Source organism: Knufia obscura (assembly GCF_036327395.1).
Source record: "Knufia obscura strain CCFEE 5817 isolate CBS 148926 chromosome Unknown scaffold_13, whole genome shotgun sequence".
In the NCBI taxonomy this organism is placed as follows: Eukaryota; Fungi; Ascomycota; class Eurotiomycetes; order Chaetothyriales; family Trichomeriaceae; genus Knufia; species Knufia obscura.
Genome location: NW_027042699.1, coordinates 858,806 through 877,767, shown reverse-complemented (window position 1 = coordinate 877,767; position 18,962 = coordinate 858,806). Strand labels below are relative to the sequence as shown.

The window sequence follows — 18,962 nt, the reverse complement described above, 5'->3', positions numbered from 1 at the left end:
GTCCTCCTTTTTTTTCTCATTTAGTATCCATAGTTGCTCTGGACATCCGATCCTCAAGCCAACAAGCGCTGAGTCCCCACCACGACAGACCCAGCTAGCATGGCACTGCCGTTCAGTTGCGCAGACATTCTGGTCGTGCCAGCTTCGACCCTTCGCCACCTGTCTGGAGTCGTTGCGTTGACTCAGCTGGCCAGGAAGACCGCTAAATGCTTATTCAAGCAGTCGATAAATTCGTTGGGACATGACATGATAGAGACTGAGGGTGGCATGTTGAAGTGCGGTGCCTGGCTGGAATCCTGAGTTGGGAGTTGGGCGTGGCACTGTGGTATTCGTTGGCTGCATCTGATCCCTGAGGCGGCCATTATCGTTTGTGTCCGGGGTGAGCGGGGATAGGGAGGGTGAGTGGTCTTGGTCGGTTTGCGTTTCTGTATTGCGAGCCAGATCGTCGGCAGTGACGGTATCTGTGTCGTTGTCGGTGCTGATCTTGCCAGTGAGCTATCTGTTCAAGTCATCGCAGTCTTTCCACCCAAGATAACAAGGCGACGACCCCCCCAACATAACAGACTCGGACGCGGCACTGTTTTGGCTTTGCCGAGTCTGGGTCTGGCTTTGCGATGGCAGGCGACTGGATCGGTCACGGTGGTAGGCCATGTGACACGGTATTGTGTCGCAGACTAGGGTGCCGCATTGCGCTTGGGTAGATATCGGTGTTATGGGAAGGGCGTCGGTTGTGTTGCTGAGCAAGGTCACGGCGGAGATGAAGGTAAGGACGGAGGTCGTAGCATGGAGGTACATCTTGACCGAGGTGGTGCGATCTGTGATTCACGGTAGCAGGTAGTTGAACGGTTGCTTATGCTGAAGTACTGAGCAAATATTGATGCTCGAGAACAGTGTCTGAACTCTGAAAGAGCCGTTTTGGCTTTTGTTGTTGATATGGAGATTGTACTGTGCAAACATTGGTTCCACACGCCGCTAGATGTGCTGCTGGTCAATCGTGTATCAGCCATGACTGCAGGGAAGTATGGTCGGGTTCGTCTGTACCGCAGTGTGCTTCCTCACACGAAAAAGGCGCGAAGTTGATGGTACTACTGAAGCACCTATGGCTCCGCAGACTGAGGGTCCGGATGTGTTCTCTGGCTCATGGCATGCTGTGACCAGAAATCGAAGTTTGCATTATTGGTTCGAAATGGTGCACTTCGCTAGCCTCGCCTGAAGTGGTCCATACAGGATTTGGTTGGTGATAGTGTGTGGCCATCGAAGCAAGAATACGCTCACACCCTACCAGAACCACAAATCGGACCTGCGCACGTTCTCCTGCGTTAAGCACAAATCACTGGTATAAATGTCTCGTCCGTTGTCTTTGCTCTTAACTTACCTTCTCTCTCTCACAAACCTCATCAACCCAAAGTATCAGAGCATCACAACATATCCTTCAAGATGCATATCCCAACAACCTTGATCACCGCTGCTGTCGCTGCTTCATCCGTCGTGCTCCCATCAAGCACTAATGGCACAAACTCAACTACAACCACTCCGACCAAGACATCGACTGTTAAAACAACAGTCACGCTCGAACCTGGCATGGCGGACCTCATCAAGGAACTCCAACTCCACAATACCACTGCATCTCTGTTCAACCCAAATGTACTCAAATTTTGGTGTGTGTTTGCGGGCAATATGGACGCCGATCTTCGTGCCTTCTGCGACCGATTGATGCCTGGAACACGGCTTGAGGCGGATGCAGACGGTGCCAGCATCGAAGTGGTCGAAGGAGATAGTGATGGTACAAAATCGAGTAAGCCGAAGACGTCAGACACTATCGCTATGACTGATAAGCTTCAGTGGATGTCGGAGGGTCAGAAGGATGATTATTGGAGACATACGCGTCCTCATGAGGTTGGCGAAGGGAAGACGAGGGTGGACGAGGGTGGACGAGGAAGGCATTTAGGCGTGTGGGCAGGAACGGCCCTGGTCATGTCTCAGGTAGTTGGGCGGAAGGTATCAGATCAATAAATGTTGGTGGGCCTCTCGGACATGCGAAGCGACCGTAAAGCGTGGATGGCAGGGCGCGATCAAGGTTTGTATGATTTGTGAGATATGTCCACTGTTCGTATTCTGGGAGCATGGACGGGTTGTGGTTGCTCAGTTATGAAGAGCAAGGTGTCGTGTTGCTTAGCGCTAGAGACATGTCATCAGTATCATATGGTTTCTTGCTTCATGCAACATGTCACACCTCTGGAGCAAGAATCTAAGATTTTTTTATTAGCATGCCTTATCAATACTTAAACCTACAAGCAATAACTCCCAACATTCAACGTGCATATGTTGCCCCTCGCTAGATACGCCTCAGTTAGTTCCTCCATTGTTCTCGTTAGCCCTAATGTCAGCGTCGGTCCTGCACTTATACGATTGCCACAACCAATCCTTTCGAGGCTGCCATATATCCATGCCAGGTGGTGGAATCCAACTTGTAGCACGCTTAGACTCATAGTTGTCTCCAGGAACAGACATACCCGCCTTATCAAGGAACTGACAGTCATCGGTCTTGTATATTCTGCAGAAAATGTCCGTCTTCGTAGGTTTATTGATCTTCAAGTAGTGGAGTTAGCAATGCTGGCTGGGACAAGAAAGTCGTGAAGGGGAGTGGCAAGCTCGGGCACACAACTTACATAAAAACTGCTGTTTCTGTCGCCAATTACTTCAGTGTGAGGAACTTGTTTGCAGACACCAAGCTCGATTTCGGCGTCATAGCAGTCCCCTCCATGATCTCGTTCGCTGCAGAAGTTGAGATCTGCTGCAAAGGCAGGAATTGCTAGAGCTGTGAGAATAAAAAAGGGGTTGGTGAGCAGCATTCTGGGATACTTCTGTGGTCAAGTGAATGTTTGATCGGTGAAACACTGCCAACAGTCAGCTCATGAAGCAAGTCATATATGTGAATTGGTGAGGCGCAATGTTAGGTCATCCTTTGTGAGTGGTTTATTCTGGGCTTGAAGATGGTCCGGCCTAGAAGCATATCGGGGTATAAACAGAACAATAACACGCCTAGAAGGCACGATGTGATGACTGGTAGGAGGCACCGTAAATCGGTGTGTAGGGTGACCTTCTAGTGATCATGATGCATCCATTGGTAGATGGGTGTGACGAGGTAGGTCAGCGTTCAAGCTATGCCGTTAATGAGTTAGTCAAGCATATACAGACGCCTTTCCAGGTGCATATGACTTCGTCGCGTGCTGTGCGAGCAGAGATAGATACCTTGCATGATGCTGGGACGAGAGGTGAGACGAGGTGAGCTTCTAATGTCAATTTCCGTCTGGCGGTCGGGAGTATTCCCTCCGAAGGCCGGGCAGGAGCGACCTTGGCAATATTGCTACGTTTCTTCTACTTCAGTAGCCTCGTAAGACGTCTTGGACAGAACAACGTGAGCGACGCACTCTACCGTCACGAACAACTGCAAAGCTCTACACTAACCCCGAACAAACATACTGTCAAAGTAGCAGACATGGCCAAAAAACCAGCACAACCAGCTACTCCCAAAGCAGCACCACCTGCGACCACGAATACACCAGCAGCCCAGCCTACACCACGAGCTCCCTCTGCGACGCATACGAGAAGTGTTTCGAACTCATCGCTATCGGCCAAGTCCTCACCACAGGAAGTTGCACTCCATGTGTGGCACAAATATCTCAACGACACCCCAACGAGGACGATGCTCCTGGATGTCTTCATGCTCTTTCTAGTCCTGGTCGGAGCTGTGCAGTTCCTCTACTGCTTGCTGGTTGGCAATTATGTATGTAACAGCACTCATAGATTTTGGAATGATACTGATATGCTCGCAGCCCTTCAATGCTTTCCTCTCTGGCTTCGGAGCCTGTGTAGGCCAATTCGTTCTCACAGCATCTTTACGAATGCAAACATCCGAACGACCTCCCCCCACAGCCTCTGCAGCAGCAAAGAAGGCTGCCACAAAGTTCAACGATGAAGGGTTCGAAGAGAAGGACGAGGATGGGAAGCCAGTCTCGAAGATCAGTTCTGAAAGAGCATTTGCAGACTATGTGCTGGGCAGCTTGATTCTGCATGCCTTTTGCGTCAACTTCATAAACTAGAAAGCGAGTGCTGCTGAGGTAGTACATAAAAGATTTGTGCCAAAACCCGTCCCAGCCATCCTGTTCGAGGACAGACTGCATTGCAATTATCGAACCAAATATTGCCGAACCTTTCGTCTGAAGCATGCTCTACGAGATCTTTGCCTATGCCAAACGGGACGATTTTTGACTCAGCCTCCGTCACATCAACCTCCGCCCGGTCCCTCCGTCTTAGCCGATATTCAGACAATAGCGAGGCGGCCATAACCCGGGTGAAACCATACATCAATGGCGTACCTGCTATCATGGCCATATTTCGGTTCTCGCGTGGCTTTGGTACATCCCTGAACAATCCTACTCCTCGAGCTTTTAGTAAATACAAGTCCAGCGATGGGAGCTAACACCCTTTCTCTGCTCATGCCCAGCAAGGTCATTTTTCTCTCAATAACAAGGGTCTCCGCTCAAACATATCCCTGAAGACAGACTAGCCAGAGCTCAACATCTACTACGATGGTACACTGGCACGACCCAAGCCCATCATACCTGCGGTATCCCCGATGCACGCTTTGACGGTCCAGACACTGATCTCGACGACTATCTCAAAAATCCACAGATTGCATTCAATACAGCCTTGTTCGGTGATAGAGCTGGCAATGTGTGCACTACGCCGGAATTCAACAACACGTGTGGAAGTCTAGGGGGCGATATGTGCGGGTTATTCAAGGAGCAGCTAAGGGGCATTCCGGAAGATGTATCAAGCTATAAAAGAATTCAGGTCCGAGTCTCTTCGTGGTTGTCGCCTGAGCGTTCAACCCTGCCATCCCATAGAAGTCCGCAGTAGAGTGATGCTGTATATTCACAATAACTCAGTAGCCGCGTTCCAGGGAAAAAGAAAGACATATGAGGGTACAAGCGAACCCCCTGACACAAGACAGATGCCAAATTGCGGGTTGCAGGAGAAACAACTATGGATGTCTCGCGGGGCTGCAAAGAGAAGGATCAAGCTGATGAGGCACGCTGTGGAACGCTATGCTGATTATAGTTGAGGTGGATCAAATACATTGTGAGCGTGCCAGACTACGTCGGTTACCTGCTACGTATACATATGTTTGGATGGATCAGAGTTGAGAAGAGGGAGCCGATGTATCCATCGCATTTTCCTCATAGGCGAATATGTAGACCTATCTCTGCTATTGACCTCTGATCGCCGATACTCTGAATGTCCTTATCGCGAGGCTGGTAGTTTTTCGTGCCCGTATACACTTGCGACGATCTGAGATCGTAGTACGTACAGCAAGCGCAAGGACTCTCTGAGTAATCTGCACTATTCCCTGTTTCACACGTAGATACACCGCCATCAGCGGCCCCAATTCGACCACATCGGTGGGAACAGATCCTATTTAGATATCGATGCACCCACCCATCTACCTACCAACCCAAACCCGACTTGCACATACCCCATCGCCATGGCAGAGATCGACATGCCGAATCAACTGAGCCCTCTTCTTGAATGGCTCTTCCCCAAAGCACACATATTGCATGCAATAGGGCTTCCCTTGTGGGTGTCGACGCTGACTGTGCTAAGTCATATGCTTGACGAACTCGGCCTTCGTCTCAAGTAACGGTGGATTGTCCGCGCAGTGCGGCTCGAGACATGGTTGGGGATAGAATGAGAGACTCGTTTTTCTGAAGCGGCAGAGGTCGGAATTGGTTCGACGTGGACCTTTGCGATTTCCGTCGCAGTCAGAGGCCATTCGGCATATCTTGTCGATTACATCTGCTGGTCTCCATCTTTGGCGTGCACGCCAATACTCCCCGCATGAAACGCAACAAGGCCGTCGCTGCGGTCCGGCTCGACGACACTTATTCTTCTCGAGGCGTCGTTGACAGTTCGGATTTGCACACTTCAACGGGTGGAAAATTTCATCCTAATCACTCTTATTCCCACCCGCTTTTCTCTTCCTCCCGCCTCCTCCAGCCCCAGCCTTCCTCTTCTTCGGCCCACCCCCAATATCCTCATCCTCGCTCTCCTCACTTTTAGGCTCCCCCTTCACTTTCGGCTTCCTCGCCGCCTCATCTGCCACGTTCTCGCAGATCTCGTTCAGGAAATCATATTGCGGATCCTCCAGCAGTGCAGTCTTCAAATGTGTCGCTGTGACACGCTTGCTATTTTGTGATTGCGCGGTGATCGCGCCCTTGTTGACTAGTGCGATCATAAAGCACTCGAGGGCTTTAGCGACGGCGGTTGGGGTTGCTTGGGCGACTTTGCCGATGTCTTCGTCTGCTTGCATTATCCGTTTGATGCGGGCAACAGGGAACTTTGTTTCAATGGCACAGCGAGGTATCGAGGAAGTCTCGGACGACTGGAACTGTTGAGGTTGCTGTGCTTGGTCTAGTGTCGGTAGCGGCGCCAATGGCTGCTGATGTTGTTGAAAAGATGTTACTTGCTGCGGGAGTTGCTGCATTGGCATGGGCATTATTGGCTCTCGAGCTGCCAGTATTGGTTGCGGCTGGGGCGGAATTCGCTGTTGTGGCATTACTCTGTCATCAAACTCGTTGGCAGGGTGGTCGTCATTGTAGTTGACCTGAGGTCTGTTCCGTAATCGTGTCATGTCGTCATTGTAGTTGACCTGAGGTCTGTTCCGTAATCGTGTCATGTCGTCGTGATACGGTGACGGAGAGAACGCTTGAGGTTCAGTGAAATACTGTTGTTGATTACCACTAGGGTATGGAGACTGTTGGGACTGGTTGCCAAAATATGCAGGTGGTTGTGTAGTCTGGGGTGAGAAGTACGGCGACGCGTCGTATGATCCTCGAGGCGAGAATGAGTAACCTTGTGGTAAACTTGGGTCTTGCGAATATGGTATCGAAGGAAGCCTGCTCAACCTGGGCGGAGGTGGTGCTACGAATCCAGACAAGTCTGGCGAACGTGGTCGATAATCCTGTGGTATTTGAGAGTTTTTTGTATGACCCGGAGATCGATTGTCGTTCATGTTCAGGATGGGTTCCGATGCAAGGGCTGCCAAGAAGCAAACGGAATCGAGGTGGCGCGCGTGGAATTTGTGGTATTCAGAGTGCTTCTGTAAACATGTGTCGAGTTCAAATTTTGTTCCAGATATCTTTACGCTCTGCCAGCTGAATGATCATACAAGTACTAAGAGAAAGATTTATGTTTTCCAATTGACATGGTCGACGGTAAACCCGTCAGTCACTTCTTGGCTAAGGTCATCTCAAAACGGAAGAAAAAACATCACGTTCATCGACGGCACCTTCCTTCTCGACTCGAACATCATGAATTATGCCTGCTACAGTCAACGTCGTCTATCTACTATGTCACAGGCAACCACGGCCGCCCAATATCACACCCGACAGGCAGGTGACATCTAGGGTGCCTGCTTGTCAACCTTGACAGCATTCGGCTAACCTTCCGCGCCCACCATGGGAAGCTTCGACGCGTCGAGGCCGCATCAGCCAAGAGCTATTACCGACCACCACAGCGTATGTCTACAAGATCTAGCTACGGGAGACGAGTCTCACGTGTCTTCTCAACCCGCAAACGAAATCTCAAAGTGATTCAAACGCTACAATAGCTCCTGAGCACCCGGTACGCGTTCGAGATCACCTTCACGAGGTTGGTAAGTAACATTATGCAATGTTCAGTGGGGATGTCGCGTCTCTCAAAGTCTTAATGTATGACAGCAACAATGGCAGCAGTGCACAGACTGGAAGGCAGATCCGGGCAAGGTCAGCACTCGGGCCACACTCGTGAACAAAGAATGGGCAAGATGCTCATGGCAATACATCTGCTTTGCATGCTTCCCGAGGATCGATTCCCAATTCTCGGTCGTCTTGATATGCGGAGATGGAGGCCACACCGTTCGCTCCGACCTGTGGCCTTGCACTTCTAGTGCATCTTCCAAAAGCTACCACCGACGACAAGGCGTTGATGTGGTCTCATACGCGTTTGCCGACTGTCTTCATGCTTCCATTTGTTGCATTCCCTGCGTTTGCTAGATCTGGATGGTGGTGAAGAAAGGTAAGTGCATGAAATCTTCGTTTCCTCCAGAGTCCGAATTACAGGTGGCCTCCTTAGATCTATTCGAGTCGAGATCTCGACGAACAATGCCAGTCGTCGTTGTTACTATTCACGTCATTCTGCAATCTCGAGTCCGTTGTCATCGTCTGCCCTACTGCTATTTCGGTTCCATTGTCATATCCTCTTCGTTGTGTGGTCTTCTCTTAGCACCCGCCATGCATTCGACAAACAGCACAGCCATAATGGAAGATCCTATACAATTTGGTGCGTCAGTCCTCGTACGCAGAGTGTATCACATCACCAAACGTCCCCTATACTGCAAGACCACGAATATCGCTACAAGCGTCACTAAACAAAATGCAGCACCTCAGGATAGCCGCATGGGTTCCTATCATAAGTTTCTCGTTATTTGCTGCAGGCCAATTCCCTGATCTTCCAGTCCTCGTCAAAGACTATGCAGTCCACACGATGCATATCATCCAGAGCATCACGAGTCTAATTCTGAGCGACCCGAACCTGTTCTTCCTTCTGATACTGGCAATTCGGTACTACCGACTTGTCATCCATCTTTACGCCTACCTCTTTGTGTACCAAGCTGACGAGGTACCAGCAAACCCTACAGTGACAGGTGACAATGTTCACGTTGTGATCTCGACCATTGATCCAGGCAATCAAGCCTTCGGAATTTGCGTACAATCCATCCTCGAAAACAGACCTCGAGAATTGACTATTGTTACAGGCGGCCGAATCCACCTTCCTGCAGCCACCGAGGCACTCAAAGTTCTTGAGCCGTACCATGGCTCTACAATCGTCCGCGCGATCAGCATCGATACGTGGAATGAAGGTAACAAGCGCCAGCAGATGACAACAGTTCTTGACCATATTGCCATAAACGGCGACGAGTCCAAGGACACAATTGTGGTTTTCGTCGATGATCATGCTTGGTGGAATGGCAATACCTTCCTGGCACATCTCCTTGCGCCCCTCGAGAATCCAAAAGTAGGGCTGGTTGGCACAAAGAAGCATGTTCGTCGCGAACGTAACAGCAACATCATACTTTCGGCACTGAACTTCTTTGCCTGCATCTACCTTGAACGACACAACTTCGAGATCACCGCACAAAATGCCATCGATGGTGGAGCATTCATCATCTCTGCTCGCACATGCGCTGTACGAGCATCGATCGTGACTACGGAGGAGTTCCGAACAGGCTTCATGAACGAGCACTTCTTCTTCGGCCTCTGTGGTCCATTACTACCAGACGACGACAACTACATCACAAGAGCTGTCGTTCGTTCAGGCTACGAGACCAAGTTTCAGAACCATCCCAATGCTATCTTGGGTACCACGCTTGGTGTTGATGGTGATAGTACATACAAGAAAGTCAAGAAGTTTCATGGTCAGCTTCTGAGGTGGGCTCGATCTCAATGGCGAAGCAACACCGCATCTCTATTCACTGATCGGAGCATCTGGAAACGACAGTGGGTCTGGACCGCACATGCCGGTTTGATCACATCCCTTATAAACTACGCCCTTTTCTGGGATGCGTTGATCGTCTATGCTTGGAGCCAAACCGACTTCGACGGCTTCGCTGGGTATCATCTAGCTGCCATGATCGTCGCATCGAAGATGGTCAAGCTGGCTGACTTCTTCTGGCGGAATCCGGAAGATATAGTCTACTTTCCACTATATATCATCTTCACCTACGTGCACACCTTTTATAAGCTTTGGGCTCTGATCACATTCTGGGACTGTCAGTGGACTGGTCGAGGTGGCAACATTGCATCCAATCCTGGCCCTAGCGACGACAACGACGATGATAACGATGGTTTGGCATCTGAGCCCGTGGGCGTCATCCAGCAACAGCAAGCGACTGCTCCCAGTCAAGAAACCGATGACAGCGCTGACAATGACGGTAACACGGTCGGAGGTAGTTACATCACAGTCCCATTCGATCATCAAACGACAAATGTACCAGGAATCTATCCGTTCGGAACCGACCTCTACTACGTGCCGCCCACCGTCGAATCAGCGGAGCCATCTCCAGGAACCGGTATCTTCCCTGACCAAGACAGTCCTGAGCCAGAAGGCACCAGGTCGCCACATCCGTCGGTTACAGCAAATCCAAGCACAGATTCCGCCACTAATAGATCTGGTAGACGCACCCGGACACTGCCACGGCCAAACGTGCCAACGCCTTGGGGCCCAGTGAACGCTGCCAGCCTACACCGTACCCCAGCTAACGCAAGAGAAGGTTCTCCCAGTCCTCCTCGACGTAACACCCGCAGCACAACTCCACCGCTTGCAAGGGCGAGCGTGCGTCCACAGCAGCGTAACACCTTCCGCGTACCATCAATATCCTCTATATCCTCTCCAGACACTCCACGAACAAACACCTTCCAAGTTCCATCCATCAGCGTCTCATCCACAGATACTCAACGAACTCAGACCTTCGCCGTACCCTCTGCCACCACTTCATCTTCCAGCAGTCGCAACACCGGGGTTTCTTTCACGTCCAGCAACAGCGGCTACGGCAACCCGCTCTTCGGCGCATCCCCACCCCGGATACCCGAGACGCTCATCCGCTCGCCTGCGCCGTCTCCGTCCCCTTCCACAGCTAGATTCCAAACAGCATACACTCGTCCCGAAGCAGAGCTGTCAACGCTATTCAAGGCTGGTATTATCACCGCACCTGGACTCGTTCCAGAGAAAGACCCTCAGCCTAATCTATCATCACCGCCATACTACGCCCGCTTCACTTCAAATGTCACAGATGAAAGCTGGCACACGCGTCGACAGTCAGAGGGATGCATTCATATCGAAGTCAAGGAGCCACAGGTCCAGCCGCGGACGAACTTCACGAATGGAATGCCCGCTCCACCAGAGCTTGAAGGACCGAAGATCGTGTTTAAGAAGGATAGATCTGCGAGCCCTGCTGCATCGGGTAGATCTGTCCCAGCTGCTTGGTCCACCACACGAAACGCCACAAGCAACGACGTGAGGAGCCCAATGCCTAATTCGTCAAGATCGACATTGCGCCCAGATACGCGATTCACAGCACGAAGCAACGCCGCAAGCAACAGCGACAACAACAGCAACGACGCAATGAACCTAACTCCCGACTACCACAGGGAGTTCGTCAGAGGCGACGACTGCCAGAGGGTTCACGCTGACGGGACGTATCTGAGGCCGACGAGTCACACTGTACCTGTATCTGATGCTGGTGCAGATTGGTTCAGACGTCGTAAGAGCCGCGACTATGTCAGGCCCGGGAGTTATGAGAGGGTGAGGCCGGGAAGGAGATGCGTGAGTCCGCAGCCGAGGTATCCTGTTGTTGAGGGGAGGAGGTACTGATCTGGCGGTCTGGGATTTTGACAAAAGCATGGTGTTTTGATTTGATTTTGAGTCTGGATTGCAAAAATATCCTCTTGTCCAAGCTTCTATACTGCCTCGTGTGCACACTGTCCATCTATCAATTGTCATTGTCCATTTGGTAGAGCCCACCGCGGCAAGAGCGACTCCAGCACCCTTGTTCGACTCATTAACCTCTGTGTTATTACCGCGCCGCGCATTGGTTCCTGGACTTCTGGTGCCCTCCACCGCTTATTTGTCTCGTCCCGGGAGCACTCCATTCCGCATTTTCCCACCTAGCCCTGAAGTTTTTGGAGTTCCTTTAGTTGCTGCTGCATCACGCGAGCCCTAGACAGTGAGAGGAGGGCGAGCATCTATACATGTTAGTCAGCCATTTTGATTGTTCACCTAGATGCCGTAGGATGGTGTGTTGATCCTGAAACGTACAACATGTCTCAACACCAGCGCCAACACCTTAACCCAGACTACCCCGGTAAGAACGACGACCTGCCATGCCAGGAGGACGCCGAGGGTATGTAATCTTGAGACGTTGTTGGCGGGACGATTGCGGTTGTCGGTGAGGTGCAGATGATTTTTGGATGTTGAGTAGTACGAGGCAATGATGAAGGATAGGATCCAGAGGATCGTGAATGGGAGGTCGAGTATCAACGGGACGATCTTTATGGAGGACGGCATGGTGTGGTGGGCGTGTGGTGCAATCTAGATTCTGTGGACAGTAATGGACGATAGCATTCAGTTCGTCTGGGGGTTGCCATATCAGCCTACTGCGTCAGCTGAATGTTCTGATGCTGGAAGTGACAAGATTGTGTTTGCTCGTTAGATTCACTTGAGTCTCGTTGTCTAGTGACGCGGTTGTTGCATTGTGTGTCTGCGGCAGTACGCAACATGTCGACCATGGCTGCGGTTGTTGCATCCCACCACTTGGGTAGGATGATCCTCTGCCCGTTTCATCGAGATCTTGGGGAATGGTCAGTCTGACTTGGGTAGATGTTCTTTGCAAGTAGGATCTGCTTGGGCTTGGCGCCAGCTGTGAGCTTAGGGGTCTCCCTACGAGGAGGTCCTGTATATGAGTTCGATCGTGACCTGACAAAGTGCAAATGGAATAGAAAAGCTGCGGAAAGGCATGTCTGGTAAAGTGTTTCAGCCTACCGTACTTTGCAGCTGTGGCGATAAGAGTGCACTACCCAGCTTCTTGCACCTGATGTCTCAAACCTGCTGGTATTTGAGCTCAATTGGCGCTCCGCCTTGCTCTCCACTCCTCAAGCAAGCTTCAATGATCTCTAGATCAGCTAGAGCTTCTCTGGGGCTCTGCAGAGGATTTGGCTTCTTGCTAGCAAGACCTTCACCCCAAGCTCTGACTTCTGGTGTCACACCTGAGCCTTCCTCTTCAATCTTCCCCTCCTTACCACCGCTTGTGACGACTTTGTTCGAGACAGAGACAAAGCCGTCTTTGCTGCCAACGTGATATTCACTGCCACCTGCGGTTGTGCCGAATGAGATAGAGATGCTACCGACAGCGCCGTTCTTGGTCTTTGCAGTAGCCTCGATAGTATCAACAGGTGGTAAGTGCTTCTGTAGCTGAGCAGTATGTGCAGATATACTGGCAATCGGCTCGTTGTTCCCTAGCAACACTCTCAGCGAGGCTGTGAAGTGCACGCCACCATCAAGCAAGAAACCACCCTGATGAGTAGGCACTTTTCGCCAATCAGTTTCGTAGTACTTTCCTCCTTCCAGAAGTGTCTGCATCCGAGCTCTGAAGGTCAACGCCTGGCCAGCTTTCTGTCTCAGCTCGCCGGCATAGACAGTGGCTGCCCAGAAGCGGGCATTCTCAGCGACACCGAATGTCACGCCCTTTGGCTGAATCTCCTTCTCATACCACTCGATTAGCTCGATACCTTCCTTGACATTTTCGGCCACTGGCTTCTCGCTAAGAACATGCTTGCCTACTAAGAGTGCTTTGCGGATGTACTCAGGCTGATTCTTGATTGGAAGGGCGATGATGACAGCGTGGATGTCTGATCTCGAGAGCAGGTCGTCGAGGCCTTTGCCTGAGCCGGAGTCATCTGAGTAGAGATCGACTTTGCTCTCGTCAGTCTCGAGAGACTTAGCAGACTTCAATGAGCGCGAGTAGATTGCCTTGAGTGTTAGATCTTCTGATTTGTTGACGGCTGGGAGATGTTCTTCGCGAGCGAAGATGCCGCCGCCTAGGATTGCAACGCCGATTGACATTTTCACTAGCAGAAAGAGTACGTATGGAGACAAGAGTGATGTCGAATGATTTGCAATGTGCAGAAACGAAGTCACATAATAATACAGTAGCAGTTGAGGATTGGTATCAGTTCGCACCTGCCCAATTGAGTCAGAGTATTAGGCAAATTTGGGGTATGATGTCTGGATGACCCAACTGTGAACGAAACGATTAGGACGGCACACATAGCAGAGCAATACGACAGCATCGGCCATAGCGCCGGGTGAGTTTGAGCACCTTGTACGGTGTCAAGTGCACACCAGAATGTAATACTCGGTAGATGGCTTCGTAGTAGTCTGAGTACAAAGGAATGAAGAAGGAAGCCGGCCGGGATTTTAGTGATATCGCCAAACCTTCTTCAAATAGATGCATTATGTCAGCTGATTTTCACGCACACAACTGCAAAATCGACTTGGCCAAGCGCGGTTCACCACCTTGCCGCAGGAGTATTTCGACAATTCTAGGACCACCACAAATACCGACAAGGTCAGCTCGATCCACCGCGCATACTATACGAATCCAATACTAACATCTCGCGAAGATGGTGTCCGCAAAGAAGCACGTCGCTATCGTCAAGAAGCACCCAAAGAAATGGCACAGACATCAGTCCGACACATTTATGTGTGTGCCGTCAGCATGGAGAAAGCCAAAGGGTATCGACAACAGAGTGCGAAGACGGTTTAAGGGTCAGATGGTTATGCCTTCGGTATGTCAAAACCAGGTCCTGGGGATGGAAGGAGCAGAGAAGGAAATTTAAGATTGTGCAACGACCAAGAAGAGAACGGACGGGCTCTGCAAGAACGAATACTGACATGCCCTCTTCCAGATCGGTTTCGGCTCGAACAAGAAGACAAGACACATGATGCCTTCCGGCCACAAAGCGTTCCTAGTCAACAATCCACGAGACGTCGAACTCCTCCTCATGCACAACCGAACATACGCTGCCGAGATCGCCCACGCTGTATCATCCCGAAAGCGAGTTGAGATCGTCGCGAAGGCAAAGGCCTTGGGTGTCAAGGTCACCAACGCTAAGGCTAGAGTTACCACCAAGGCATAAATGTGTGAATGAAGAAGGAGTTGTGTCTGAAGCGATCGATGGGATAGAAGAACTTATTTGCGTGCAGGACCTGGGCTGGTATATCTGAGACACGAAGTCTTGAGATTGCTCAACTGCAATTCGCGAGATATGAAGAGACGTGGTGGGTTTGTGCTGCTGGGGTAGCAATGGCACATATATCCTGCAAGTACGATACGAAATCGATATCACTTTACCACCATTTACAAAGCCTCTGTCCATGACCGCAGCATTCAATTTCCAAAGACAGAAGCAAGACCCGGCTTTTGGAGGCGGACTCAACAAACATCAGACTCGGTTTTTTGTATTTCTGACAACTGCTTCTGCTCATGCTGCCGCCGTCATACATCTATCCGTTTCGGCTCGCCATCTACATGCCTGTCCTGACGGTCTAGCAATGCATCAGCTTATGCGTATCGGAATTTACGCAAGCTCTGCTCCAGCCAGCGGCCAATGCAACATTGCTCAGAATGACAGACTGTCCGTGTTCCGGCTGCTTAAATTCTTTCCCCTCCAAACATCAAGCACATGACTATCGTCCGAGCAGCCTGGCAGGTAGGGACTGTAGCGTCGAAGCACATTCTAGCGTAGTGGTGTCTGTAGTGGATTCTGTGCTAGTAAATTTCCAATTCGTCCCTTGACCTTGTCTCCCTACTGCATCACTGAAACGTCGAGAGCTAACCTGCATCACCTGCTGTCATTGCCTACGGGTATGCGCCTCGAGACAATTCACGCCATGAGTACGATACGCAGCTGAAAAGGAAGTCGAGCCCATTCAAGCGCCTGCGGAGATCATCCTCGCACCCAAGTTGGAGATCGCATCCTCACAAAAAAAAGTCCAACCCCATCAACCCAAACACACCCAACCACCACCACAATCACACCAAATTGGCGCCCTCCCCCCGAATCCTCGCCTACCTGGCACGAAAAGGCCGCTACCCCACCCCCAGCATGGCCCTCACAACCACCGACCTAACCCTCCACTACGACCCATCCAAAGACGACCGGCCAAATCTCCCCCCACCCCCCTCCGTCGCAATAACACCCTGCGACCCCTGGCCGCGCCCCTACTACCTCGAGAACGGCCTCCGCCGCGTAGCACCCTACCACTACACCTACAACACGTACTGCAAAGCCCGCTGGCGCGACCGCGAGATCCTCGATATCTTCGCTGCTGAGTTTCGGGATCGAAGTCGGGAGTACTACAAGGAGGCGATCCTCGATGGGCGGATCGTGCTGAATGGGAAACCATGTCTGGATACAACTACACCCGTGCGGAATGGGGACGTGATAAGTCACACTTTACATCGGCATGAACCGCCTGTGAGTGCGCAGCCGATCCGGGTGATCAATGAGACGGACAGCATGATCGTTATTGATAAGCCAGCTGGTGTACCCGTGCATCCAGCAGGACGATATAAATACAACAGTGTGGTCGAGATAATGCGCGCGGAACGACACTACGCGTTCAACCCGTTGCCGTGTAACAGGCTGGATCGACTGACGAGTGGCGTGATGTTCGTGGGGAAGACGAGTCGGGAGGCGGAGGATATCAGTGCGAAGTTGAGGGGGCGGACGGTACGGAAGGAGTATGTTGCGAGGGTGAAGGGGCGGTTTCCTGATGGGGAGGGCTGGGAGGGTGAGGAGGGGACAGGTGGGATTGTGAAGTGTGAGGAGCCGATATTGCAGATTAGTCCTATTTTGGGGCTGAATCGGGCGAGGGCGAGTGGGAAGAGTGCGAAGACGTTGTTTCGGAGGGTGGCATATTATCCTGCGAAGGTGAAGGCGAGGGAGGATGGGCAGGAGAAGCAGACGGATGCGCCGCTTGTGGCCGCGAAACCGCTTGCTGGCACGGAAGATGAGGGTTATAGTGTTGTGCATTGTTTGCCTTTGACGGGTAGGACACATCAGATACGGGTACACCTACAATTTCTGGGGCATCCTATTTCGAATGATCCGATCTACAGCAATAGACGAGTCTTTGGTGCGAGTTTAGCAAAAGGAGACTCAACAGGCGATCACGACGATGAGATTAAAGAAAGGCTCGGCAAAATGGGCAAGACAGAAGTAGCAGATGCATATTCCTACAACGCAGATAAACCAGCCTCTACCACGAATGGCACGAAGGGCACGAATGGCACAAACGACACGCATGAATCTAATAGCACGAACGAGAAAGACACCCCATCCAGCATCTCGCAAACCATGCAAGACCTAGGCATAACCCAAACCCACCAAACAACACCAACCCAACTCGAACTCCTCCGCGCTCAAGAACTCCACAAAAAGTACGGTCCAACCGCAGACTACAAACCCCTTCACCACGGTACCCTCCACGCCGGCAGTCTCACACCCCCTCCTGAGCCATCGAACTCCACACAGTCTGAAGAAAAAGACCCAGCGTATGCAGAGATGGTAAAGCAACATGACGAGATGGTCCAGGACTATAACCTGCGGAAAGGGGAGAAACTCACGGGTGAGATCTGCGATGTATGTCAGACGCCATTGTATAGTGATCCTGGGCCACAAGAGCTGGGGATATATCTGCATGCGCTGGCTTATGCGGATGTGGAGGGGAAGTGGCGATATACCAGTCCTATGCCTGAATGGACTAGGGCGCCTGGCGACACGAGTAGTGATCTTATGGATCCGCCGAGTTGGGATTATGAGGCGCTTGGGGATGAGGCGAAGATGGATGTTGATGCTGAAAAGGAGATTGCGGAGAGGAAGAACCAGAGAGGTCTTGAGAAGAATAAGGAGATACAGGTTGGGGAATAGGCGGAGCATTAACGTGCTGCTTCGTGATTTTGAGATACCCAATCAGTTCACGTCTGAGAAATTTTCTCGGCGTAAGTATTGTACAGCAAATTCATGGATACTGGCCATGTATGGTCTTCAGTCTCCTCCTACTCAATTGGCATCAGACTTTCATCCTTCCTCACTTCGAACCTATACTCTTCACCACGATCAAGGTATACCACCTTACTGTTCAACCCAGCATCCTCAACTGCCTTCTTGAAGTCGGATAGTGGGGATAAGAAAACATCATAATCGTCATAGTGAATCGGCACCGTGACATCAGCATTGATGACCTGCATAAGCTGGACGCCCATCTTTGAATCCATGGTGACCATAAGCAGCGGCACTTTCGGACTTGGGATTGTTGTTCCGCCTAGGTGGATGAGCATCAGGTCGATGGGCTTGCCGGTATGGGAGCTGTACATCTCAGGGATCTTGTGGAGGTCGTCGAAGAGGAGGGTGTCACCTGAGATGTAGATTCTGTAGCCGGATTGGAAGGTTGAGCTGGAATCTGAGGTGTTTGTTGCTGAGGTATTTGATGGTTGCGAGGATTGTCCTTGAGGCGATGAGTAGCCGAGCTCGAGCATCCACCCGTTCGTTGGTGGGACGGCACCGAGAAGATCGTTCGCGGCGGCGAGCGGTCCTGGTGGAACGTGAGTTCCTGGCATGCCTGTGACGTGGATCTGGGGTTTGGGTAGGGTGGCAGATGTGGTTTGAGACGTGAGGAAGTCGACGGTGAGGTCTTGCCAGAAGTCTAGGGCGTGGACGTTGGTGAAGGACTCGGAGGCCTTATTTGCGAGGTGATCTTTGGCGTGTGGTGTGGTTATGATGGGGAGGTCGCGGCGAAGAGACGTTTCGACTTTTTCATCGAAGTGGTCGCTGGCATTGAGTTAGTACCTCGAGAAGATATCGTGAAAGGGCTGTGACAGTACTCACGCATGGTAGTGGGAGAGCAGAATAGCATCAACCTGAGGAAGGTCTTCGAGGTTAACTGCTGGATTCGTCTGACGGGTGCCTGTGACGCCTGGCCCGAGGTGAACATGGTCGCCAGCGTGGAGAAAGTTTGGCTGTTCGAAGGTTAGGGTAAGATCAGCCTCGAGTCTGTTGTTTAACTTACATCAGTCATCAAAGTGAAACCCTCCCACTTCCTGTAACCTCATCAGCCCAAAGCATATTACGTGGCAAGAGGCACCCACAGAATCGTCGTCGCTGTCCCCACGAAGAAGAGACTGGCGTTAGTGTTCTCATTTGACTTGGTTGGGTGACCATGACTGTTGCCAGGCTTGGGTAGTGAGTCTGGCAGCTCCTTGCCCGGTGGCAAGTCTCGTGTTGGTGGCTGCTTTGAGCGGC

The 18,962-nt window shown here is 51.3% G+C and overlaps 9 protein-coding genes across 9 annotated transcripts; 5 read left to right on the top strand and 4 right to left on the bottom strand.

Annotated features, from left to right (window-relative positions):
- Nucleotides 1–1,437: 1,437 nt before the first annotated feature.
- Nucleotides 1,438–2,013, top strand: PMZ80_009487 (uncharacterized protein; the record flags this gene model as incomplete). The annotated part of the gene is made up of 1 exon (XM_064877881.1): nucleotides 1,438–2,013. One exon carries the CDS (start codon nucleotides 1,438–1,440, stop codon nucleotides 2,011–2,013), a length of 576 nt encoding a protein of 191 aa, XP_064726606.1.
- Nucleotides 2,014–3,499: 1,486 nt separating this feature from the next.
- Nucleotides 3,500–4,103, top strand: OST2 (oligosaccharyltransferase complex subunit epsilon; the record flags this gene model as incomplete). The annotated part of the gene is made up of 2 exons (XM_064877880.1): nucleotides 3,500–3,787; nucleotides 3,837–4,103. The coding sequence occupies 2 exons, from the start codon at nucleotides 3,500–3,502 to the stop codon at nucleotides 4,101–4,103; spliced, it is 555 nt and encodes a 184-aa protein (XP_064726605.1).
- Nucleotides 4,104–6,010: 1,907 nt separating this feature from the next.
- Nucleotides 6,011–7,075, bottom strand: PMZ80_009485 (uncharacterized protein; the record flags this gene model as incomplete). The annotated part of the gene is made up of 1 exon (XM_064877879.1): nucleotides 6,011–7,075. The coding sequence occupies one exon, from the start codon at nucleotides 7,073–7,075 to the stop codon at nucleotides 6,011–6,013; it is 1,065 nt and encodes a 354-aa protein (XP_064726604.1).
- Nucleotides 7,076–8,475: 1,400 nt separating this feature from the next.
- PMZ80_009484 (uncharacterized protein) lies at nucleotides 8,476–11,472 on the top strand (the record flags this gene model as incomplete). The annotated part of the gene is made up of 1 exon (XM_064877878.1): nucleotides 8,476–11,472. One exon carries the CDS (start codon nucleotides 8,476–8,478, stop codon nucleotides 11,470–11,472), a length of 2,997 nt encoding a protein of 998 aa, XP_064726603.1.
- Nucleotides 11,473–11,765: 293 nt separating this feature from the next.
- On the bottom strand, nucleotides 11,766–12,165 carry PMZ80_009483 (uncharacterized protein; the record flags this gene model as incomplete). The annotated part of the gene is made up of 2 exons (XM_064877877.1): nucleotides 11,766–11,843; nucleotides 11,917–12,165. 2 exons carry the CDS (start codon nucleotides 12,163–12,165, stop codon nucleotides 11,766–11,768), a joined length of 327 nt encoding a protein of 108 aa, XP_064726602.1.
- Nucleotides 12,166–12,696: 531 nt separating this feature from the next.
- PMZ80_009482 (uncharacterized protein) lies at nucleotides 12,697–13,719 on the bottom strand (the record flags this gene model as incomplete). Its single annotated transcript, XM_064877876.1, has 1 exon — nucleotides 12,697–13,719. One exon carries the CDS (start codon nucleotides 13,717–13,719, stop codon nucleotides 12,697–12,699), a length of 1,023 nt encoding a protein of 340 aa, XP_064726601.1.
- Nucleotides 13,720–14,279: 560 nt separating this feature from the next.
- RPL32 (60S ribosomal protein L32) lies at nucleotides 14,280–14,795 on the top strand (the record flags this gene model as incomplete). Its single annotated transcript, XM_064877875.1, has 2 exons — nucleotides 14,280–14,444; nucleotides 14,565–14,795. 2 exons carry the CDS (start codon nucleotides 14,280–14,282, stop codon nucleotides 14,793–14,795), a joined length of 396 nt encoding a protein of 131 aa, XP_064726600.1.
- A 969-nt stretch (nucleotides 14,796–15,764) lies between these two features.
- On the top strand, nucleotides 15,765–17,591 carry RIB2 (DRAP deaminase; the record flags this gene model as incomplete). Its single annotated transcript, XM_064877874.1, has 1 exon — nucleotides 15,765–17,591. The coding sequence occupies one exon, from the start codon at nucleotides 15,765–15,767 to the stop codon at nucleotides 17,589–17,591; it is 1,827 nt and encodes a 608-aa protein (XP_064726599.1).
- Nucleotides 17,592–17,719: 128 nt separating this feature from the next.
- PMZ80_009479 (uncharacterized protein) lies at nucleotides 17,720–18,760 on the bottom strand (the record flags this gene model as incomplete). Its single annotated transcript, XM_064877873.1, has 3 exons — nucleotides 17,720–18,491; nucleotides 18,549–18,679; nucleotides 18,730–18,760. Coding segments are annotated over 3 exons (934 nt in total), but the record flags the coding sequence as incomplete, so codon positions are not given.
- Nucleotides 18,761–18,962: the final 202 nt, after the last annotated feature.